Source organism: Coptis chinensis, chromosome 7 (assembly GCF_015680905.1).
Source record: "Coptis chinensis isolate HL-2020 chromosome 7, ASM1568090v1, whole genome shotgun sequence".
Classification (NCBI taxonomy): domain Eukaryota; kingdom Viridiplantae; phylum Streptophyta; class Magnoliopsida; order Ranunculales; family Ranunculaceae; genus Coptis; species Coptis chinensis.
The window spans coordinates 73910701-73928070 of NC_141462.1; the positions used below are offsets into that span (position 1 = coordinate 73910701).

Consider the following 17370-nt stretch of genomic DNA (forward strand, 5'->3'; position numbering starts at 1 on the left):
TATCTAATTTACAAAACTTGAACTTGTGTGGGTTGGGGGTTAGGGTTGGGGTTGGCAGGCACATCGGAACTGGCAAAACTTGTTGTTGTTGGTGGTTGTTGAGTGTGTGTGTGTGGAGGGGTGGTGGTGGTGGGAGGGGAGATGTCTGGACAACCCATGGAAAGAAAAATTGCACTTGCAATTGGCTTTAGCCTGCTCAGATTGAGCAATAAGAATAAGAAGGCCATCCTATTTTTTAGTTGCCACGTAAGGACTGCAAAACTCAATAACTGATGGGTCTTCCTGTGGCAACTTGAGTTTGGTGGTGGGAGCACAAAAAAAAAAGAAACCAACCAATCCCAAACCAATATTGAAACCACAACATAATTATAAAAAGAACAATTAGAGATTTCATTCTTACCATTCTGTAGTTTTTCTATTATATGAAGTTTTGCTTTAACCATATTATACTATCCTACTTAGATGTGTTTTCTCAAGACTCTTAGAATTACCACTAAGCTAGGTGACCTATTGGCCATGTTTTTAACATTTTTCTTCTTTTGCTTACTTACAGTAACCTCCATATATTAGTATGTGTGCACCTTAGGAATTGAAAGGGAATTGAAGGGTTTATGCATACTAATTTTCCGATCCTTCTCCAAATAGCATACTCCTATAATCCAAAGTATATATATATTGCTATCAATAAGAACCAAAAGTTCAAGGGTTAGAAGTCATTGTCATGTACACTAAGTTGGAATGAAGTAAACTTAATCTAAAGAACCAAACCTATGCGAAAAAAATTCGATAAACAATTTTGGTTTTCAATGAAGAGTACACAACTCTTTATTTTATTTTTTTCTTAAGAACAAACAGAACTATTGGTTTCCAATATTTGTAATAAATAAAGTTTTCTTTAATTCAAATCTATAGAAAGTTAAACATGGTGATCACTTTAGCACTTGAGCACGTGTATGTCTTCCAAAGTAGTTATTAGTCACCGTACCTGTATGCTAATATTATTTGTGTGGAAAACAGTACACTCAAAGCAATTATCTATTTATCTTACAGTGTAACTCAGATTAGTCGAACCTTTCAGGAGCCTATTTCCTTCAGTACTTAAGCATTAACAATGGAGTATATATGAAAAATAACAGTTTGAAGAAGGTTACTGAAAAAGAATTGATTGGACCTTGCTAGAGAGCACCTCTTTTTTTTTTTGGGTGTGAAGAGGAAGGGGTTTTCTTTCCATGAAGAGGGGATAAGGCAAGACTTTTTATTTTGGGTGGTGATTTTGTTGGCAAATTTTTTTGGAGTAAGTAGGATTCTTTAGTTTAGAGTAAGTAGGACTTTGGAAGTAGAACTCTTAAAAGAAATTGATGATTTCAGGTGGTGATTTTGTTGGCAAGTTTTAGGACCTTTTAGTTTAGAGTAAGTAGGACTCTTAAAAGAAACTGTATTAGCAAGTTTTAAGACTCTTTAGTTTAGAGTAAGCAGGACTCTTAAAATAAACTGATTTATCACCTTAGGATTATCCCAAAACTGTTTTCTCTCTAACCACTCGATATAACAGCATAAAAAACCAAGCTGCTTTATATATATATATATATTGGTTTGGCTAGGGTGACATCCTAACTGTGAATGACATTCTTACTGTACATCCTATCAAAAAGTGCATTTCAACAATGAATTAGTATATGATTTTTTGTAGATATAATCTACTCTTCATAGATTAGATCTCTACAAAAAATTAGCTCAATCTAATATATATATATATATATATATTTCAAATTAGATTTAAAATTACAACTTAGCCACCAAATTGAAAAAATCTGTAAATTACGCTGACCAAATTGATAGTTAAACCATTACCTAATGTATGTATTCAATGATTTCAATCTTCACTTAACATCATGATCTCCATGGTAAATACTTCAACCTATGAACTGATGTACCTAATGCATGAATAGGCCATGTACTAGTTGAAAATTGAAACAGGTGTCACTCTTTCATTTAATTCATAAACTGCATGTATTACACCTGTCATTTATCTTCCACCTCTGTCGTCATCAACCTCACAAAACTCTATATATTTTTGAACAATTCTTCTCTACACTCGTACAGTGTGCAATACCTCTTGAGCTCAAGACAACAAAGGAGAAACATAGCATGGCCTCAAAAACTACTAGCCTCAACCCAGCATTTGCATACACAGTGGTGTACGTGAAAGATGTAGCCAAGTCAGTAGCATTTTATGCCAAGGCATTTGGCTACAATGTTCGTCGGTTAGACGAATCTCATAGATGGGGCGAGTTGGAGAGTGGACAGACGACGATAGCCTTCACACCTGAGCAGCAACACGAGACCGATGACATTACGGGTGCAGTACAAAAGCCTAGATCTAATAATGAGAGGAATCCTCTTGAAGTGTGCTTTGCTTACACAGACGTTGATGCTGCCTACAAGGTTAGTTTTGTGGTGTAAATGTTTTTTTCATATTATTGAGCTTGGGTACACAGGTTGGTTAGTCATGTGATTTTGTAAATGCAGAGAGCAGTGGAGAATGGGGCGGTGCCAGTCCACGAGCCAGAAGACAAACCATGGGGTCAGAAAGTTGGGTACGTGAGGGATATTGATGGGATTGTTGTTCGAATTGGGAGTCATGTTGCTGAGCCTAGACACCACTAAACTTTCCTCCCTTTCTCGTGATCTCATTTAGATGTGATCTGTTATTGGTATCGGTTAAGTTTGTGTTGTAAATTTCTGGTGTTGGCTGAATATTTCTACTAAATGAGAGGGTGCTTTTAAGTGATCTAACCAACTTGAATTTTATACTTCTTGTGATGCAACTTGAATTTTAGCCTTGGAAGAAGGCCGTGAAAGTATAATGTCTTCACCCAAAGCCAAGGATGATGAACACACATCCTGAATATCATACGCCAATAAAATACTAACACGAAAATGATCCACCTTCTCATCCAGAGACTCACAAAGCGAATAATTGCTATGGATGTTCATAGCAGTTGGTTTAGTTGATCAGTACTCAGTAGTTCGAATCCTACCAAATTAGACCACCCAACAAAAGAAAAAAAACTGTAAAAGGTAGTGAATTCTAGTAATACACCGCACCCGCTTCCACATTCCCCTTATACGGAAGTAATCCTAGTGTCTCCATAGGCCATAGCCAATCTGTCTCTACTCTACCATTGGTCATAGAACCCAATCTGTCTCCAATAGTATTTTCCACTTGTAAATAGTGGACAAAGGTTTCCATAACTCTTCACATCCTCCATTTAGAATCTTTTATACTGTCACATACCATTCAACTCGACAAGGCCAAAGAGTAAATTCCATTATATAGCACTCTAATTGAGATTTTGAGTATTACCCATCCATCTGCCATATCAAAAAGTGTTGGTGGGGGTGGGGAAGGATTTGTCAAGAAGGCTAAATAGTCAGACACTCAGACTCAACACTGGTGATGGTTTTAGGCCTTCGTGAGAAGATTCCAACTCTTTTTTGTTTTAATGGCATGTTGTGGACTTGAGCCTGTTGGAACTTGGAACCTGATTCTAGTATGAGGTTAAGCACCCATGCTTGTCTCGCATAACAAGCATCCCCAAAAGCTAATGTTCTCCGGACAAAGTATGCTATCCCAATGATATGCACTATGGGTTTTTGGTGGTACCTTTCATCAAACATCCATGGAATCATGGAATCAAAACACCATAATCAGTCTACATAGACATTTACAAATCTAAATTATCCTTAGCTGTCAATAACATCGCCAGCCACACCAGATAGCAATATATAGAGGTGACAAATTGCTAATCATTTGAAAATCGCAAACCATGTCTATTATTTTAAAATGAACCTCTAAATAAAGCCTCAGTTGAGGACTGACATTGATGAATTCATCACTGAAATGGCTGGTGCAGAGGATAGGTTCTATAACCTTTTATGCTGGGAATGTATTCTGGTAATCAGTGCAAAGTACATCCAAGTCAGAGATGCTTGTGAGATCCAATTAAGTACGTACGTGCACTGTCATGAGGTCACCCTCATAGAACAAGCAGCTACAAACAAAAGTATTATGGGATTCACGATCCAAAAATTCTACCTCTATAGGATAGGATGAAATGAGCTGCAGTTTTGCGACATCTGGAACTTCTGAGCTACATTTAAAAGAGAGAAGGAAACAACAGCTGCTTGATGCAAAACATGATCAAAGATACTGTTCAAGAAGATGATGTGTACCGGAAATTAATATGACAAGTATTTGAATTTGAAGGAATCAGAATCCAACTTAATATAGTAAAGTAGAATCAGTAAAGAAGGAGATCGTGGAGATGGCGAGATATGTAGGTGCATGTCTCAAAGTTCGATAAATGAGACATTTTAGTGTGCAAAAACCAAAATAGATTTTGACCAAAACCACAAAAGTTCATTCCAAACTTATTTCAGTATATAAGGACCAAAAGAACCACCATTCCCTACCAAAACCAGACCACAAATAATGCAGTCAGCGATCTACATGCAAACCATAACAAGTTTAGATACAGAAAGTTTAAGTTGTACATGTGAACTGACCAATCACTGGGAATGTGGGGGGATATAGAAGAAAAGAAACAGATTGACTGTGAGAACCCGGAGGAAATCAACACAGACCTGAGACATTACCAGATGCGACCAGCCAGTTCTCAGTAAAATTGGATACTCAGACATGTAGGGAGCTGGAATTGCAGCAATGGTGACAGCTCACAGCATCTCTTGAGATCGTCTCACACAGCGGCTGACTTTCTTCTTGAAATCATCCCTCCTGTCTCTCCACTCTTTCTGCAAAAAGATCCGTATGTACATATCTATCAGAAACAAAATTCGGCATCCCAAACTGGGATATATCAGAAATAAAATAACATGAAAAATATAAGTCTATTGTAACTTCTGATGGGAGAAATACCTTTTTTTTTTTTTTGAAGATTTGAAGAGGTAAATGATCAACTTATATATTAGCAAAATAAATGGAAAAATTCAGAATAAGATATCCTACTGTGGAAAGCGCTAAGAGCGGAAAAAAACAGCAAACCACTACAAGATAAAACAAAAGAACAACCATAACAAGAACACTAAAGAAAAGAATACAAAACAATGTAATGAAAATAATACGGAGTTGTTTCCCTTCAACAGATTGAAGTAATTTCCATCAAGTACCACGAGAAGGCCATCAAGTAAACAAACTAATTCCTAAAATAGAAGGTCCCGAACTGGTGAAATGTTTAGTGAGACTTTCAGATGCTTTTAAGTTATTTGATGTGGAAGTTGCAAGTTCTTTAAAAATAGGGAGCACACACATGTAAGCGCGCTCACCCAAACATGCCGAAGGAATGTTGATCTTCTCAAATCTGTTTATATGTTCATTCAATTACAATTCCCCCATACAAAAGACTTGTCTCTAATATAGATTTTATTATTCGCCTACCTTAAATCACCCATTTACCCCGCAGCTAAAAGTGGGATTCGATAGGCCAAGCCCTTAGGCCCACCCTCCCAAGGCTTGACCAGTAGGCTACTGGACACCTTTAAGTTCTATAACACTTTTTTTTTTTATTAAGTATTAGTATTTTATTAATCAGTTTTAAAAGAAATTAAGTGAACTTGACATGTTTGACCTTATGCAATATCAGTATCCTTTTCCAGATCAAAATCAAACCTGTCTAGTTTTTCTTCTTTGCTTTAGCAAGTACAGATTTATTAACTTTAATGCAAAGACATGCAAGGAATTGTGAGAAGGAAGCACACCAAGAAACAGTAAAAGAGATGACGAAAGAAAGTGAGAAGTGGAGGAAAAAACTTCTTGATTTGTCAATTTCCTTACTTGAGGGTACCTAGTTCAACAACATTCAATTTTTTTTTTATCGGTAAAGTATAGTTTATATATATATCGAAAAAAAAAGGATGAGATATCCTATAGTACAAGCTACAAAATACTATGAAAAAAACATAGAAAATCCTAAGTATAGTTCAACAACAATCAAATCACTACCGACTTTGCGGCCACCGCCAAAGTCTAAAAGTTTGATCGAGAAGTTATGATGTAGATTGTTAGCTCGTTGTTTTGAAGGCATAGGCGTTCACCTATGTTTTCTTCTCATATTATAGCCGTGCGCCTATAGCTCAAGTCCAAGTGGGTCGTGAGTCCACTAGTTTAGTTATTCTATTTGGGTTGTTGCCCACGTGGCGTGTTACTATTGGTCTATTGTTTTTAGGGTTATCATAATAAGGGCTTATAGTTAGGGTTTCAATCGGTTGTTTAGTTGCGCTTGTGTTTATGAACTATTGAGTGACTATCAATAAAGGTGAGACTTTTATGGTTTTATAAACTGTAGATTTCAATTAAGTGTTGTTTCCACCACTTCAATCTACATTATGTTACCTACCCAAAAACTATAGAGGTCAACAAAAAGAACATTGTATCTGTCAATTACTCAATTCCTTATTGGACTGGTACTATATATCCCTAATCTAGTCTTGTGAACCTAGGTATGCTAGATGGGAAGGAAAAAACTTTACTTCTATGTCCAGGTTCTTAGATTCCTGTAGCTCAAACATAAATGGTGGCTAATGCTTTTAAACAACCAGAAACTTTAGAATCGGTTTTCCTTTTGACTTTCAATTCATTATTTTTGCAGAAAGAAAAAAATATTCCAAACAAGAAGCAAGGGGGGAAGACTGCATCAGACACTCAGACTACATGTCTACATTTCCACCCTATGAAATATGTGAGAAAGCTGACTTTATATAAGCCATTCAAATGGAAAGTACCTGATCACAGTTAGTACATAGCCAGAGTTTCTATTTCTTTGTTGGCGTGAATCTAAGTAGAGTTAACTAGAATTCAAATTCTTAGATGGGATGAGATGTCCCTAATATTTGTGCTCACATATTCACATTGAAGTTGCAGACCTGGGAGGACAAGTAATTCTAGTATGTTTCATTTACCTAGCAAAAAAACAGACAAGTAATTCTAGGAAATCAAAAGCAATGATTCTAATCAACAACAAAAAGGAGAACAGTAATTCAACGAGAGAAACTTGTTAACATATTCGAGGAAATAATGAGTAGCCACACATAAATACATTAATTACATTAATTAGTAGTGCGCCTTAAAAATTCAACAAGAATGAAGAATATTAAATCTTGTCCAGAATATCATTAATGAATTAACCAAAACTCTATGAGCCTTTAGTAGTATTTTCTATCAGAGCAGACTGGAGTTAACTTGAGAACCAATGTCCTCAAAGTAATAAAAGTGTGGGAATCTGCCAATCACCACATTAAAAAGGTTCTGGAATTACCTGAACTTCAATTAAATAATTAATTCTACAGTCTACGAGTGATTTCAAAGAAAGAAAATTAAAGAAACCTCATTCAAATGAAGATATGACAACAGCAGCATAGCACAAAATATAGCGGTACATTGCGATATCTAGGAGTTCTCACCAAATGATAAGATAACATCCATGATATGAATTTGATACATATAATAGTATATTCTTGACTATCGTCAATATAGCCTCAGATATCATGATATTGTCACAATAGATTGATATTTTAAAAATATCATGATATTAACTACCTATTTTTATCCTCACATTTGCTACTTTACGTGACAACTCGACAATTTCTCTTTAACGCCTCAACTTTTTCCTTTTTCAATATGAACTTTAAAATCCTCAACTCGATAGCTCATTAAGTAATTTTCCTCATTAGACTCAAAGAGTAAAAGTTCGCTCATCTTCTAGGTATCTTAAGAGGAGCAGGAATTTGGAGATTGTGTCTGGTTGAATAAAGATTAAATAAATGTAAGGTTTGTTGATGAAGAGATGATATTTGACTGGACCCCCTCTTTTCACTCTTCTCTTTTTTTTCTTTTTCTTTAAATCTAGATCCAAGTCAAATAACTAGAGCAACGAATAGCATATCCAAGCTACACCAATGCGTCTAACTCAAAACATTACTGCAACAAAATTATGTAACTTGAAACCAACAAAAAATATGTATCACCTAATTTACCCAAGCATCATGCTTCCTTCCCTCCATTATTAAACTTAAAAAAACCAAAACAGACACAATAGTGACTTAGTAAAGCTGCAGAGATTACAAGATTGATGATAATGTAGAGACCAAACAAGAGGGTTTAACAGACGAATCTCAAATTTCTGCTCTAGATCTATACATACCCCCTATAAGTTGATCTCAATCGTTGAATGTTTTTTACCTTCAAAACTTCCCTATATACACACAAACGGTCCATAATTTTTCAAACATAACTTTTTTTTATCCGTAAAAAATAATGTTAGAAAAAGTGAAAAGCACAATGTAGGATGAGTTTTCCTACTAACAAAGAAAAAAACAACAAAAGAAAATACATAAGACAAGACACCATCCACATATCTCTTCCCTGATGATAGTAGCCCAAGCAAATACAGAAATCCAAAATGGAATCTGCTTGAATTCCTTCCTCCTTACACCAAAGGCAAAGCAATCCTTTAATATCAAGAATCATCTGCGGAATGTTATGATCCCTTCGCCAATGTATCCGGTTATGCTCCAACCAAATGCCACAAAGTAATGCACCACATCTTCCTCTTATTCCATGTAGGTGACCATAGATTGAACCACATTAGCAAGAGATCACACACCAACTTAGGACGGTGTACCAACTGAGCGAAGGATATAACACCAAATGGCATAGGAGAAGGAAGAATTAATAAGAATATGAGGCAACCGATTCCCCAGATGCATAACAAAAGAGACAAAAGTTTGACAATAATCATTCTCTTTTCCTAAGGTTGTCTAGAAGAAATCTTGTATCATTTCATTCCTCTTCTTGACCTTAGGCTTAATGCTATTATAGAAGAGGACAAAAGAGGAACTTAGGAATTGAATCAATACAGGTTGAGGTCTGCCAAATCCTCTAAATATTTCCAAAAAAGAGAGAGGATGAAGTAAACCTGGGGGTTTATTAGGGAGGGAATTAAGAATCGCATTATACCAGGATCCAACAGCAAAATCACCTTTGGCATCATAGACCCAAAGTTGTTGATCATCTTGCAGATTAAGAATATGTGCAGTTCCTAGTCTCACCAACAAGGCAGCTAAATCATCAAACTCTTAATCATTGAAAGCATGCCTGAGATCAATACTGCAATACCATTTCCCACAACAATAAAGTCTTTGATAGGATGATCCTTTCTGTCTGACATGGCATAAAATATTTTAAACTATGTACACAACTCTCTATCCCCATTCCAGTAATCCCCAGGAAAACCTAACTATATCTCCTTTGGACTTTGAAGGAAATACTTTTCCTGAAGTCAACCACTTGCCCCCATAATCCCCTTCCAAACCCCACAACTATAGGAAATGAACACATCCCTACTTTTCCAACCCCCTAGATTCAAGTATTCAACTCCTGCTTAGAAAAAAATGATTCTCCTCCACGGTCTCTCACGCTCAACTCAAAACGTCCACAAAAACTTGCTAGAGAGCGGTTCATTGAGTGGGAATTTTTTTAAGTCCAGGACCACCTCAATCTTTTAGGCATAGTCTTTCCAACAAATTAGGCAATAATTGTGGACCACGTCAGAGTCACCCCACAAAAAGTCCCTCACGATGTTATCAACTCGCTTAGTAACACACTCAAGAGCATGAAACAAGGACATAAAATAAATCGGAAGACAAGCTACATAAATCTTAATCACAACCTCCCTACAACCTCTTGAAAGGTACATCCCTTTCCAAGAAGGTAGCCTACACTCAAAGCTCATGATGGTTCCCAAATGGATTTGGATCTATATCCAGCTCCTAAAGGTAAACCGAGATACGATGCGTCAACAATGGATAGTAACGTAAGAACACCCCCAATGCACTAGCAAGTCGAGCTGCTCTATCGCTGCCTCCAATTATGCTCTTGGAAATGTTGATCCTCAACTTACAGAAAATCTAGCCCTTAATTTCGTAATGGTTCAATGTGGAGTGATCAATACAATATAATGTGTATCTAAGCATCTTTTTACACCAAATGCCTCCACACTGTTTACTCGAGGAAAATAAAATGTGTTGAATGATAGTCACATTACATAACCTCTATCAAGAACTAGATACCTCTATGCTATCCTTGGTCTGAAATTCTAAGACAACATACACTTGAATTAATTCCATTCTTTTCCCTTCTATTTTTCGTTTAGAATTCTGGATCAATCAATTCACAGATGCTAATCATTCAAATTTTGAGTCAGTCAGATAAAAACTTTCTGCTCTTTTTTCCAAAAAAGACCCATTAACAATCAAATTAACAAATTCCTTTCCATCTTTTTGGTTTTTTCCTTTTCTTCTTTGCAATTTACTTTTGTGAATCAATCACCTACATATAACAGATCCTTTTGTTTCAAAATATACCCTTCTAAACTCTAAAGGAAACTTAGAATTTTTGGATCTATATCTGAAATTAAAAATATATTGGTTTACATGGTTTTTTTGTTTTATGTGTTAGTACTTTAATAGATAGCAATGTTATCATTGAAAATTTCGTAATACATCGTCGATATTTTCGTGATATATCGTCGATTATAACAGATGTCTGTTTGTAGAATGTCGACATGGTGAGGGATATATCAACATCTCAGGGGTCGATATACCCCCATATCATGATACTTTGTTGTACGAACAGAAGTAGATGTGTTTCTTTTTTCTTTCTTTTCTTTTAATAGTTGTTATTACCTAATCCTTTAAATTTCGTTTTTCCTCGGTGAAGATGGGCATCAAACCCAAGACCTTGGCCCCAACCTCCCAAGTCTTGACCAGTAAGCCACTGGACACCTTCCACTGGGAATTGAACAGAAGTACATGTAAACAAAATGTAGAACTCTAACGTATCTAACATCAAAATAACAGCTTTTATGATTTTGTTTTAAGAGAATGTCGTAGAAAAGATAAACAGTAAACCATGACAAGTTCTTCACTTACCGCAGCTTCAACATTTGCAGGAGATTCATCATTAGGACTAGAAAGCATGGAAATGATGCTCAAAACAATGCTTTCAACCTGCACATTTATATCAGCAGAGTTATTGCACAAACAACTACTGAACCAGAATAGAACATTATAAACAATACAAGTTGAACACGATGAAAGCACATACCGCACAAGTGATAACATTCACAATAATGTGATGAAAGATGCCACTATGCCAGTCAAACTATTAATATAAAGGAATACACATTGAAATGCTGAACTTCCCTACCAAAAGATGCAATAAATGGAAAAAACTAATTCATCCCTTTACTGATACATATAATATGTATAAAAGACTAAGTCTGACAGAATACTCTTCCTTAAGTTTACGTTTAAAAGTCAAGTAGCCAAGCCAAACTATGGGATACAGAATACCCCTTTAATTGAATCAATTATTTGAACAGGATCAGTACTCCACACCACTATTTGACCTCCTGAATATCCCCAATTGAAGGAAAAAACTCAGCTGTGAGACGATCTTCCCCACAAATAGTTAACTAACCTGTCGTTACAATGCTCCCTTTTTGTTTCCTGCAATGCCATCACCACAGGCCTAAATTTGCTCACCATCTTTCTCAAGCAACCAGCTTTATTCTTACATCAAATGCCCCATATGTTTCAACTTCCAAGTAGAAATATTAAAAAACAATAGATATAGAGTCATACCCTTGTTCATCATCCATTATACTGTTTCTGCTTTGATACACAGCCCTCTCTTCTTGGGCCCACTGATTGATCAATTGTAATATATCCCATGCGAAAAAAATATATCCAGTGCACATCGACCACCAGTACCAATTGACACCCCGACTTGCTGCCCCACATTAACAAGATGTTGATCATCAGCTCCCTCGTTCAAAGTTTGAGGAACAAATTCAGGATTTTATTAAAAAAGGAGTCAAAATCTTCATTTTGACCTCCCAGTCTCCCACCCCATCTGAAAAGGTGCCCCAATCTTCCAAGTTATCTTCATCATCATCCTCTTCTTCTCCTATTGTCTAAGCTGCTATCAAGGGTTCTTCGTTATGAGAAGAGATTGTGTCATGAATTAGATGCATTTGGACACATAACCCTTCACTGGGCCAAACAATTTTAATTCTACTATCCATTACCCCATTCTCTATATTGTCATTCAAGTCCAGCCCATCTACAAAGTCAAGAACAACCTCTAAGTTAAGAGAACGCCCCAAATACCCGTTATGAGATCCATTCAAGCCCTCATAAACATCCCTGCTCACTACCACTGATTTAAGCCGCCCATTACATCCAGTCAACCCCTTATCCCCATTAAATCTGTGATTCATATTTTGAATTTGATTTCTATTTTGGGTTCCTGCTCACCATCTCCAGGCGTTCATCCAGTAGTCTCCCCACTCTTCTCGATCTACTTACCTCAGCATATGATCTAGCTGAGTGAGCTCAATCATCCCTAACCTCCTGTCTAACAATGGGATTTGTCATTTGTTGATGTTGCGAACTCATGAGTCATTCCTTGACATACGACATTGCCTTCCTAAAGAAACAATAACCTATCCAAGCTCTTCTTAAGGTAATGTGTTGCGCACTGACTCACAACAAACACAAGCCACCCTAGCTTCATCCTAACAATCTCACAAAGCTGGATGTGATGCTCCCAAACATCAATCACATCCATGAGTCCATGCTAATGCCTCCGTATATGGCACCCATTATAATATAACAATATAAAGAAACACAGCGAACAAATGACTAACCACATAACAAAAAGACATTTCCATCTCCCAAAACGAGGCGAGAAAAACTCACTGGAACGAGCCACCAAATTACGATAAAGGTGTACAAGCTCTCCTCTCACCTTGACACCACCAAAAGTATCCATGCTACCAGACCATCAACAAATAGTATCGTAATGCTCAAGGTCCTCTCCAGGCAAGCTGGCCATGAGGACCACAAGACGGACACTTGAAGCAAGTACTTGCTCACAGTCACTTCTGCATGAGCCCCAAATACTCCTAAACACTTTAGCCTCTGCCACCAATCACTCAAAAGCTATGTTACATGCCCACTCATATGCACCATCTTCCCCAAACACTACTTTTCTGACACCAATAGCAACTGACTTGGAGGTGGCTGCTCTTCCCTTTTAGTCTTTAACTAAAAAATAATAATTGTTTCAAGAATGGATAGTTTTTAACCATCATACATAATTACTGCTATTAAAATAAAAAATAATGATTAAAAGAATCAGCTGTCCAACACACTGATGGCTGTTGTGAAACGGGTTGTCTATGTGGATGCTCACTTTAAGGCCCAATTAGCACTAGGCTTTAATATTAGGGATTACTTGTAGAGGAGCCAACCTATCTCTAAATATATAAAGGTATGCCTCCTCCCACTTTATAGATGATCAATAATAATATTGCTCTCTCTCTCTATATATATTTTATTCTTCTCTTTTTTGTCATAAATGTTGTTAAAAATTTACACACATGATATTTGGGTGATCAGATCGAGACACCCAAAACGGGTTTTTGAGGGTGTCTAAGTTTTCATTTTTCAATGATTCATCAATATGTCTTGTTAAAAGTATGATAGATTCAGCTCTATCAACAACATTAGCTACATTATTTTCTTCAATAGTATGGTTTAGATTCTGGGCTATCAACATAAAACTAGCATCTTGTATCTATGAAAGATAATTATTTCCCGAGAATTCTAGCTTAGCAAAAAAAAGGTTTTTGAATATCCACGACTACAAATAATCAAAGAAAAGATAAATAAATTAACATAATGTGAAAAAAAAAATTAAAAAAAAAAATAATAGTATTGATACACTACCATAAACTATTCAATGACGAACTAGTTGTTTTATATCTCAAAGTTTTAATACTATTTTTTGGCCTTAAAGTGTTGATGATTAAGTATTAATATTATAAATTGTTGTGTTCAAAAGCTTCCAGGACAGAAAAGGGGCAAATGGATTTCAAAAACACCAGCAACGTGGATTTCCTGGTGCACAACCAAGCATCAACTATGGCCACTCAGACATCCACCACAAGGCAACCATCAACTCGACCACCAAGACCTCACAACCAAGTATGGCACTCAGACATCCACCACAAGGCAAGTTAAGGCTACTACAGTCCCATCAAGAGTCGAAAAACATTTTGTAGTCCCTTCAAGAGTTACAAGTTCCACTGCAAGCCCAGCAAGAGTTACTAAAATTTCTGTTACCCCCCATCAAGAGTTACTACAAGTTGTGCAATATTATTCCTACTAAAATACATTGTTTTGTGATCTAAAACAACTAGTTCTAAATTGAATTGCTTATGGTCATGCATCAATATTATTCATTTTTTTTCCGCATCATATTCATTTATTTACTTATCTTATCTTTGATTATTTGTAGTCATGGATATTCAGAAGCCTCTTTTTGTTACGGTAGAAGTCTCTAGAAATAACTATCTTTCATGGATACAAGATGCTAGTTTTATGTTGATAACTAATAATCTAAACCATATTATAAAAGAAAATAATACAACTATTGTTATTGATAGAGTTGAATCTATCATACTTTTAAGAAGGAATATTGATGAATCTTTGAAAAATGAATACTTGACCATTTGTTTTGGGAATCTCAATCTGATCCACCCAAATATCATATGTTTCTAGTAGTTTAACAACATTTATGACGAAAAATAGTGTTTAGTTTAACTACGCTAAGTAAAAGAAAGTCTAGGTCTTACTTTACCTTTGGTGGAACTGTGGAAGAGACTAATCTAGTGAGCAGTCATGCTGATCACGTGTGAACTGTGAAGAAACTATGTGAATATTATCGATCATCTATAAAGTGGGAGGAGGCATACCTAATATAGAGATAGATGTCTCCTCTACAAGTAATCCATAGTATTAAACCTAATAATATGGTGGCCTTTGCAATAATTTCAGTCTTATCCTGGAAACATCACATGTTAATGGTTCAATGAAAGAGAAACGGGAAGCTTGTATGAAACTAACTCGATCAACATACACTCTAGAATACCAAGGATCGTTCCCTAAAATAACAATGAGAGTCATCCTAAAGCATTGTCTGGGATCTTCGTAGCGAAAGGAAGGGGAGAATCTTCAAAAATAGGACAAAGGAGAGATTCAAAACCTTGCTAGAGTTGAAAGAAAACCTCTCCGATTGGTCTAGGGGAACGAGGGACTTAAAGTTCATCTAGCTAACTTGCTAAGTGAAAATTGTATCTTTTGGGCAGTAATGAAATATATCTTTTATTAACCTGGTATTCTGTGCTTCTCCATCACAGAAAGGATCAATAGTGTAGAAGATAAGGTAACAGTTAACAAATACATATTTCCAGTTTAACTGGAGGAAATACATCCATTAAATATGAAGGAAAGAATATCTATATGACATTTCTTTACAAAAAATGCATCCATTAAAGAGGGACAAAATTATAAAAATAAAAACTGTCAGACTTGTGAATATACAATACCGTATGAACTGGCGTCCAACGCTCACTTGCAAGCTCATAACCATTTGGATCATCCCCAGGAGCATGGAGAATAGATATGCAAACCCGTCCATCAGGATAAACTACAATTAATACAAAATAAAACCAAACAGCTCACTTATCGTGTAAAGAATTTCAATTCTCACATAGGATTAAAAAAAAAAAAAAATAAACCATTAGGATGCCACATCTCTGAGATGAACTTAACGGTTGGAGGACTATTTGGGTAGTTGGCTGGAAAAGTCATTATGGCATTGAAATATCCCCCATCACTGCAGTTAGAAAAATCATGATAAGGATATGAAACAACTATAAAACTAATATGTATTCAATCAACACAAAATCAGATCAAATTCCTACTGCCCTACTTTCTCAAACTAGGTATCAGTCGTTTCCTATGATCGAGCCAACAATTTTACCTCGAGACTAAAGAATTGGCACAATATGCCAATTTCTCCAATCCAACATAATGTTGATGCTTCTACATAAGCATACCAACTACACAAAGACAAAGACGCTTAATTGATCTAGTCCTGAATACCCAATCATCGAAATTCAACCCAATATAACATTCCACATCAAATCCAATACAAAAACGACACGAATCAGTACAGAAAATAAGCAATAGATAAAAAGATTAAAACTTTAAAACTCACTAAAGAGTATCAGGTGGGCCAATAATAGTTACGCTCCATTCAAAAATATTACTATCGTCGACCAACCCAGCTGAAAATCCATCCACTGGATTCTTCATAAGATCTGTGCTCCATTCAATCAATCAATCAATCAATCAAACAATCAATAATAATTATTAATACTGAAACGAGGAATTTGAGATATTACAAACCACGGAGTTGTTTGTGAAGGAGAAGGCTTGCTTGCGTCGCTGAAGACATTATTTTATTTATATTTTGAAGCGAACGCAAATAAACAAGAGAGAGCAGCTGAGAAAAAGTGAAAGAGCAGCAGCTTAAAAAGAGGACCGACTTATTTTTTGACTTATAAATTTATAATAAGAATGAGGAAGAGGTTGTGAAATGAATCAAGGCTTCGAAATCTCGTTTATTATTATTATTTTTTTATCGTGTCGACATTTGACACCAACGTGCATGGTTGTCGTAAGCCGCCAAGGACCGGCGAATTTACTTAACTGATTCTACAAACTGAGCTCCAAGTATTCTACTATCACCTCTCTCTCTCTATTAAAGAAGTGTACATCTGACGTAGACAACTCTTTCCTACTTGGCACTCTCCCATAACAAAGGAAAGCCACGAGGATGTACTAAAACACTAAAACTCTATCCGAAGATGTTTCTTTCTTTCGTGGAAAAATGCTCTTACTTCTCAATTCTTAAAATACTCAAACTTCTCAAGACCTCCAAGAGAGAATCTCTAGGGTCGCTCTATTCTAATAATACCTCAACGGCTCAACATTGCTAATCAAGCACCACTGAGAAAGAGTTCGTATATTTCATCAAATTCATTGTTTTTTCTAAGTTTCAATAGCGGGGTTTGTTTACTAATTCAGTAACATTTATCTTCTTCTTTTTTTTGGTTTCGAGCCATAATCTTTGTGTTTGCTATTTCTATTCGTTGTTTGAAAATAAGGCATCACTTCTAATGACCATGTTGCCTAGCTAATAACTTATAATTGTTTTGTTTATGTCATTAAAAGGTGTATCACAAGAGATGAACTGAAACACGCTATGAGTGAGTACGAAATGGGAGATGAAGCGACAATAAATGAAGTTATTAGCAATGTCGACATAGATAATGGGTGAGTTCCATTGTGATCGATTTATTCTTATTTTTCCTCTCT

At 36.0% G+C, this 17370-nt stretch overlaps 2 protein-coding genes and 1 long non-coding RNA gene across 3 annotated transcripts; 1 reads left to right on the forward strand and 2 right to left on the reverse strand.

The window, feature by feature from the left end:
- The first annotated feature begins 2075 nt into the window (after positions 1-2075).
- DSI-1VOC (dessication-induced 1VOC superfamily protein) lies at positions 2076-2796 on the forward strand. The gene is made up of 2 exons (XM_086571917.1): positions 2076-2445; positions 2530-2796. The coding sequence occupies exons 1-2, from the start codon at positions 2149-2151 to the stop codon at positions 2665-2667; spliced, it is 435 nt and encodes a 144-aa protein (XP_086428043.1). The 5' UTR covers positions 2076-2148; the 3' UTR covers positions 2668-2796.
- Positions 2797-3813: 1017 nt separating this feature from the next.
- LOC147488820 (uncharacterized) lies at positions 3814-4235 on the reverse strand. The gene is made up of 2 exons (XR_015201688.1): positions 4100-4235; positions 3814-3955 (listed from the first exon to the last, which is right to left on the reverse strand). It is a non-coding gene; the product is annotated as an uncharacterized LOC147488820 (long non-coding RNA).
- A 166-nt stretch (positions 4236-4401) lies between these two features.
- Positions 4402-16877, reverse strand: LOC147488821 (ubiquitin-conjugating enzyme E2 7). The gene is made up of 6 exons (XM_086571916.1): positions 16399-16877; positions 16208-16310; positions 15726-15823; positions 15534-15634; positions 11008-11085; positions 4402-4815 (listed from the first exon to the last, which is right to left on the reverse strand). The coding sequence occupies exons 1-6, from the start codon at positions 16445-16447 to the stop codon at positions 4738-4740; spliced, it is 507 nt and encodes a 168-aa protein (XP_086428042.1). The 5' UTR covers positions 16448-16877; the 3' UTR covers positions 4402-4737.
- Positions 16878-17370: the final 493 nt, after the last annotated feature.